Consider the following 8362-nt stretch of genomic DNA (forward strand, 5'->3'; position numbering starts at 1 on the left):
CAGGAGTATACACTCCAGATAAAATTCCATGGGCACGGAGCTTCCTGATGTCTAGTTCACAGCACAGGCCAAAGCGACAAGAGCTGAGGAATTTATGTTGTAGCGAAGTCAAAATAACTACACATTCAAGTTAGAGATTGCCTGAGTCTTACTCCATCAGAGCTTCTCTCTCTCTTTTCCAGCGAAGGTCCCTAGTAAATGACAAACTCAAAACTCTGGGGCTGAACAGGACAAGTTTTCTGGCACCTAAAAGGTTTACCAAACCTCCGAGTTATTCCAGATTTACCCCAGCAGCAGAATTTGGCTGTTCTGAAGAAAACGTTGATAAAGCTGGAATAGGTAGAGCTTGCATGTTGGAGCAGTTCAGGAAATAATGGAAATGACACCAAGTCCAACCCCACCCAGTGCCTCTATGAATCTCAGAGCTTTTAAAGAGGTCACACAACTTCATCCCAAGCAAACCATCTGATGAGAAAATAAAGAGGAGGCAAACTACGAAATTGAGGTTGTGTTTGATGCTGTTTTTACTTACACTACTGCAAATCCACTCCAGCCAAAAACCGGGCGTGTGACACGAGACAGGGGAGTATCCTGGGAAAGCTTACATGTAACTTTTATAAATAAATAACGTACTTTAACATACTGACAAGGAAAAGAAAATGAAATAAAAATTAACTGAACCGGAGCTTATGCTAATCTGTACTTGGGCAAGTGCTTTCACTGCAGAATGTTTCATGCTCCCAATACCCAGGGCACTGTGAAATGAAAATATTCGATTTTTTCTTAGGCTTAAAAACATTTCCTAAACATTTCCTCTTTGTAATAATCCATATAATTTTGTCTTTATGATAAGGACAAATATAACACTGTTTTACTCATTGGATGGATGACAAAGAAAAAACACCAATTACCGAGAAATCCCTGAGGGGGAGCATAAGCTTTTTGTATGTATTTATTTCATTACAGCATAAGTTGGAGTACATAAAAAGCTTTACCTATATATACTTCAAAAATGAAACTGTTAATACATCAGTTACACATATAATTCACCTGAATTGTGAACAGTGTCTAAAGCATTTGCATTAGTTGTAGTTGGCAGCATCAACATTGTTATTTCATGACTCCACAAATTTGTCCAAGATTTATCCACTAAGACTTAAAAGCAAAGCACAAGAATCCTGCAGAAAAGTAGCTTATTAACCACTGCAGTTGTTTGAGATGTATTGCAGGTGCAAAACGATAAGACTAACAACATAATCGGGCTGTTTAAAAACTCAGGCTGTTGAAGAAATACTTGAAAAAAAAAAAGTCCTGGAGTCACCACTGTCTCAAGTACCAGCTCTGGTTTCCCTTCCCCACTACTTGTTTGTTTCAACTAAAGTAGGCATTTTTGACTCCTAATTCTTCTCTTCTCTCCTATCCCTATGCCCCACGCTCCCATTTCTTCCCGTTGGGTAACTGATGAAAGTTAGAGAGCCTCCAAAGTAGCCTGCTGCTCCCTAACACCGATGGGATCATTCCAGCAGCTCTTACTACAGCATTCAGTGGGCCAAAACAAAGGAAAAGTGTGTGATTACTGAGTGCGCAACTTTACTGAGCTTGTGTGTCAATCTCTGCTTTTAGTAGCAGTAATGTTAAAGCCAGAACAGTTCAAATAATCTAAACGTGCGGAACTATTACAAACTTGCACTAAATCATCTCAGAGTAGGAGCTGATGCAGAAAATATGCTTAAATAAAAACATACTTCGCTACAACAGTACTTGGGCTCATACTGCTAATAGCTACACAGAGATGTTCTGTTAAATTCAGTGCGAATCTGGTGCACGGAATAATGGCAGACAGAAAAAGAAATTAATTAAATGCTTGTTACCACAACTGCTCAATGGCACCACCATTTCCCTTCCTTGGGCTTGCTTAAGTTTCCCAGGAGCAGTGCCGCTGAAAAAAAAGAAAGAAAAGAATAAAAAAGCCCAAAGATACAATTCAGCCCAAATCTTCTGGGTTCATTCAAGTAGAAAGCACTCCGCGTCAGTGCAGACACAAAGACAATCCCCCCAGCAGCACCGCTAAGCTCTGTGACAAGGAGGGGTAACACCTCTAGGGAGCAGGCAATGGGATGGATACCACAGCGCAGGAGGAGGAACAGCCGCTCATGAATAGCGATAACCAGGGTACAACACTCTGAGAGCCAGTCAAACAGCACAGGAGAGTTACAGCTTTCATGTGAATAATTTATTCTTTTATCACTTTAAATTTTACCAGGTACTTATTTACAAAGAATTTTTTTTTCGTGTGTGTGGACAGAATTTACATCAGCTACTGCACAATTTTATTCATTAATAGGGTATGATTAGCATCCTTCCCATGTTGCTTAACAGCGCCTGTTTTGATCAAATAGGGTTATTCTTTTGCCAATTATTCCTTTGACTTAGTTTCCAAGTGTAAACAGAATTTGTACAAATGCCTTTGCTGCAATTAAGACTTCTTTTTATGGACCCAGTTAATAGATGGAAATAGCAAATTCCCATCTGTTATTAGCATTTGCTAAGAAGGTTTGTTTCTTTATTCAAGCAGGGATTTAGTTTTAGATGCAATGAAGGCTTCAGGCATTTCCACGTTAGGCACTGCAATGCCTCTTTACCAAGGCGTCACCCCTGAGAAGAATCCAAATTGCCTGCTTGGCCTCCCAGTACAGTGCTTGGAGTCCCTCACCTCGGACCAGCAACCCAGAATACAGAGCCTGTCTCTGGAAAAGCTTTCCACAGAAGAAAACTTGCCCAATGGCACTAACTAAATGGGTCCTCAACTACCCATCCAGAAGCTGGAGCATGGAATCTACCCAGAACTCGGCGTGCAGGAACCTATGTGTGCTTTTGGAGGATTGGCATGAGGTTCATCCCTGAAAAAGAGCTGCAGGAGGTGGTCCCTATACTCTTCTTCTAAACAATCATCTGGATTTAAGAACACACACACATGAACTGGGAAGCCTGAGTCCAGTCCTTAGTCAGCTTAAGGGAATTCAAGCCTATGTCCTCTGGCAGATGACCTTGAAAACAGAAGAAGCAGAAAAATTATTTCCTGCATGTCCCATTAAAAGTGGGAGAAGGGGACTGTGAGATTCATGAAGAAGAAAGACAGCAGAGAGGACTATACCCCTCCAGCTAGTCTCACACCACTCAGGGAAGACAAGGGCTTGAATTCACCTACCTGGATAATTTCTGAGATTTTTAGCCAATTAATGTATAATACAAAATGCATATATATCTAGAGGTCAGGGATTAGCTCCAAGAGGTCCTTCAATCTGCTGCCAATCAGGCAGTGGGAGATGTGGACTGAATCCTTGCAGGCTAAGAAAGCAAGCACGTATCTCCATGCTCCCATGCAAATACCGTAGCCGTCAGGCTAGTAGATAAAATAGCTGTTTTAAAAGCAAAACATATGCAAAACACAACTTGAGGGTGGCCTGGCCCTTTAGTTTGTACCATAAAGCCCCATTACACCAGTGGCTTCTGGGTATCGCATCATCCAGGTTGCAAGCAGTTGAGGCAATAGCTCGGTGGGTGCCCAACTGCTCCCAGGCGAGCAGTGCTGAAGGGGAACTCTCCCCAAAGGGACAGTTGTTGCTCAGTTTCAGTGAAACTAGCGAGTTCTAGGATGACAATTTTGGTCTTCAAGCGCCTGAAGTCTACCTAAATTCCAGTTTTAGTACCCAATTTGGTGGGGGTTTTTTTTGATAGGCTGAAGACATAACTGGGGGAAAAAAAACAACCCTCAGCAAAGGCGCCTCAGGCTTACCAGGGAGGAAACAGAGGCCAGGGAGTAGGAAATGTGGCTGGAAAGGGGCCTCTGCTGTCAAGTCATCAGGCTGTGATTATGCAAAGAGCCTACAAAGGAAACAGGTTTGACAGACAGCTACTAATGAAGACCAGACTCTGCCCTCACTTAGGCTGTGTCGACAGTGAAAGCCGGTAAGTGCTTGATTCAACCTTTTTTAACAATAGGAGCCAGCGAAAACACAAACCGCTGCAGGTTTGTAGAACGCTTATTACTGCAAAGATTATTTCCAAATGTATTTCTTCATGGTATACAGCAACATATATCAGAAGAAAGGATATGTTTCACTCTTTCCCAAAAGCCTGTGGCATATTTTTGCTGCTTAAATCAAGGAGACTTCTCAAAACTCATTTAGAAGCACTTTCATGCTTAGCAGGAATGAAAATGCTTAATTAATGCTTAATGAATAGGAATGCAAAAGCTCACTTGATTCCTCCCTATGCTGTAGTATAAGAACTATACTACATAGTATTTTGTACTATGAAATCATATTGTATTGCAAAATAAAACATGTTTCCTTGTGTGCTCCTGGTGATTCTACTAATTCAAAATCTGGCCTAATGCTTAAGTCTTCAGTTAAAGTATGCACCTAAGTGTGCTTGAAATACTTTCTACAGTTAACATAAAAATGCTGCTGAAGGCACACACACAATTTCTCTTCCCTGCTCAAGCTACAATGCTGTAATTTAATTTAGACTCAACATTTCCAAGGATTCTTGTCTGAGAATTAAGTTCATCATTCAGTGAAAAATAAAGTTGGTTTGTTTGTGAATCACCAAAGAATATGCCATCTGTGGTATTAAATTCCACTGCACCAACCTGAACTGAGGCTAAGATAAGCATCACGCTCTACAGGCTACAGCTCCTACTTGGCTGATGCTTTAATTAGCTCACTAGGGAACAGGCTTTTTTTGGCTAAGAACTTTTAGGACTGGACCACTGTTTTCTACAGGATGGCTAACCAGATCAGCTGCATTAAAACCCTGTGCAAGACAGATGGAGAAAAGGAAAAATAAAAAACATGAAAGTGAAGGAAAGAAGTATCTATAAACTTCACTATTCTATTTTATGAAGATGGTGTCTCTTAGGACAGAGCCTGCTGCCTTCCTTTGGAACTATGAATAACATATAAGAATGCTAATGTCCTGTTTAACAGAAACATCTTAATAAAACATAAAAAGATCTGCTTTCTTTGATGTAAGGTCCCTATGTCTTTCTAAAATATGAATCTATACTAGAGCTTTGAGTATAAACAAATCCCTTACACAGTCCATGCCAGTTCCAGGCTGAATTAACAACAGCAAAAACACTGGTGGTTTTTTTCAGAAAAGGTTTCTCAGTGATTTACCATAAAGCTAAAACATTTCCACTGCCTATTGATTCTTTTATATAAAACGTATAAAATAAATGCATGTGCCCTTTTCAATACAGTCTGTCTGCGTAGATGGTTTACACTTTTCCAGTTTGGAGTAACATGACAAAAAGAATGCTCCAACTTTCCACAGGCGGGAAGAAGCTTTGTAGGGTTTTGCCTCTTTAGGATGCTGCTCCACAAACAGTGCCCTCGGGCGGTTCAGAATCCCAATGACAGCACACGCCATCAGCACGTACTGCAATTAACAAGGACTTATTGATTACAGCAATCGTTAGATCGAAATAAATAAAGCAGTCTCTCAATCAAAAGATAGGGAAATAACATCATGCTAGTGCACAATACAATCAACATCTGTAGCACATTCCTATTTTCCACATCCTCCTTTGATGGTCTCGCACTAAGTTGGAAAAGCCTCTTGCCACAGGATACTGAACATACAGTGAAACATTTAAGCCGTCTGCAGGCAGTTTCAAGGAATTTACATTTGGTTTAGGTTAATTCTCCTTGACCTGCAGTTAATTAAAGAGCAGCTGAAGTACAAAATATTTCCCCCACCTCTAGTGGCATACATGGTCATGTCAATCGGTTGCAGTTTGAACAGCTTCAGTTCATTTTTGTTATAATTTAAAATCTCTGATAAAAAGGTAATAAAACCATGTCTTTTCATACAGAAACCATTGCCTGTTTCAGATAAAAAATGTAACAACATTTCATATCTGCTATAATATGCCACACTTTAAAAAGGTAGCTTGCCCTTTTTTTTTTTTTGTATTCCAAATCCGAACATGTGGCACACATTTGTGTTGCTTAAAACTTTAAGCAAAACTGGTATCTGTTACACCATTCACTGTAACTGAAATTCCTGGGACCACACAGTGCCATGTCTTCCTTGAGCCATCTATTACACCAGAAATGAAAGGCTGTGATGGAGATTGTTCTTCCATGCTTTTCTAACACAGGCAATAGTTGAATTAACGTAAAACCAAGTGCTACGTTGCCAGCAGTGTTTATCCCTCGTATCATCCCAGAGAGAAAGAAAACAAATGGCAGAAAAGGCTCCAGCCCAGATTGTGACTACGTGTAAACACGCGACCAACACTTAACAGTAACGTCCAATTATGACACTGTTATCAGGAATTTTTTAAAATTCAGGTGTAAAAAAGTTTTTCTCAGATTAGGAATTGGCACAAACATAATCCAGAGATTATCCTTTATAGCAGCTTTTCCTTTCGTGTGCTTGGCTTTTCACACAAAGCACAGCAAACACCAGAAGAGTTACAACCAAGTGGCTCCAGCTCAACATCTTGGGAGCAGAGAGGAAAGGGAGAGCCCCTTCTCTGTGCAGACACGCCAGAGAAGCTCCCCTCTGTAGGGGGTAGTTTGTGGGTCCCCCAGAACTGCAATCCAGCTCCCCACTCGGGAAGCCAGAGCCAGGCTGGCCACCTCACAGCGGGAGGGAGCCCTCCTGGTCCCCTGCTTTGTCCAGCCTCTCGGGCAGGGTGAGCACGAAGGGTAGGAGCACACCCCTGACATCCAAGGGAGCTTTAAGAAGCTCCCCATCAAAGGTGCCCTTGAGCCCGCCATCCGCTTCCACCTCCCCATCCTGGGCTAGGCTGAAGCGGAGGGTGCCGGTCCGGTTGACGCAGTAGATGGTGTTGCCCAAGGGGGCACAGCGGAAGGGCTGGACGGGGCCGCCGCTGGGCCGCAGGCTGGCACACTGGCTCCAGCGCTTGGCCACTGTGTTGTACCGGAAAACTTCAACACCACCAGCAGTCCCGCCGCCCGGGCCCTGTTCCCCACCACGGCCACTGCTCACGTCAAAGCGGTAGATGAAGCTCTTGAAGGCCACCATGTCAGCAGAGCGCCGTCGGCTGCTGTTGTAGGGACATTCCTGCCACTCGTCACGCTTGGGGTCATACTTGAGCAGGCGGTAGAAGAGGGAGCCCCCCGACACATAGATCTCCCCGTTGCAGGTGGTGGCCTCGTGAGCCACAGCAAAGGCACCCTTGGGCAGGGGTGCCACGGGGCTCCAGCGGTCAGCTCGCGGGTCATACCTCTCCACAGTGAAGAGGCACTCGCCCCCCACGGCGTAGAGGTAACCATCCAGGGCCAGCAGCTTGAGCTGCGAGCGGGGCTGAGCCAGTGGCCGCACCTGGCTCCAGGTGTCGGTGAGAGGGTTGTAACAGAAGACCTTGTCGGAGAGACGCGCCCGGGGCTCGCTGCCCGCCGGCCCTGCCGCAATACCCCCTGCCAGGAAGAGGTAGTTGTGGAGGACGCACATGGCACAGCCCTTGGCGTTGGCCTCCTCAGGCAGGCGCGTCAGCACCCTCCACTCACCGCTGGACTCGTGGTAGCAGTGGATGAGGGAGCCGCTCTCCTCCAGCGACACCACGGAGGAGGGGCTCTGCGGCCGGCTGCTCTCACGGCTCTGTGGCCGGCTGCCGCCGCCCGGCCGCTCGAAGGCATCGCTGACCTCAGCCACCAGCAGGCAGGGCCGGCCGGCCTCCATGCGCCGCTGCAGGATGAGGTCCCGCTCGGTGCCACTGAGGCGGCCGTAGACACCGGGCTCCCGCAGCACCTCCAGGTAGTGGTCGCTCATGAAGCGGTAGGCGGCCTCCCGCAGCTCCGCCAGCCGCTGCTTCTTGGCCAGGCAGAGGAGCTGGTAGCAGTTGTCGAGGCGGAGCTGGGCGCGCATGGCCTCGGCGGCACAGTGCAGGGCGCAGGGCATCTGGAGGACACGGGCGCCGCTCACCACCTCGGCCAGGTTGTCGTGCCGCACCTCGCCCATGCGGGCCGTGTACACGTAGTCGATGAGGAGGCGCAGGGCCCCGTAGCTCACCCCCTTCACCCGCAGGACGTCCCGCGAGGCGCGGGCGCGAAAGTAGTCGCTCTTGGCCGCCAGCACCGACTTGTGCGCCCGGATGCGGCGCCCGGACACCTCGATCACCAGGTCGGGCTCCTCCGCCGGCCGCTCCCGCGTCCCCGCCGCCTCCTCTCCCTCCTCTTCCTCCGGCTGGCAGGCGGCGTTGTTGATCTCCCACTGGCTCTCCACCACCACCCGGCCACCGCCGGCGGGCGGCTGCGGCTCGGCGGCGCTGGCGCTGAAGCAGAGGGAGGAGCTGAAGCCGCAGGGGGCGGCCGGGGTGGGCGGG

General features: G+C 46.6%; 1 protein-coding gene across 1 annotated transcript; it reads right to left on the reverse strand.

The window, feature by feature from the left end:
- Positions 1-506: 506 nt before the first annotated feature.
- KBTBD11 (kelch repeat and BTB (POZ) domain containing 11) lies at positions 507-8361 on the reverse strand (the record flags this gene model as incomplete). The annotated part of the gene is made up of 1 exon (XM_014948916.1): positions 507-8361. A coding segment is annotated over one exon (1707 nt), but the record flags the coding sequence as incomplete, so codon positions are not given.
- Between the last annotated feature and the right edge of the window lies 1 nt (position 8362).

The sequence above is a fragment of the Calidris pugnax genome, unplaced genomic scaffold (genome assembly GCF_001431845.1).
Source record: "Calidris pugnax isolate Ruff unplaced genomic scaffold, ASM143184v1 scaffold141, whole genome shotgun sequence".
Taxonomy (NCBI): Eukaryota; Metazoa; Chordata; class Aves; order Charadriiformes; family Scolopacidae; genus Calidris; species Calidris pugnax.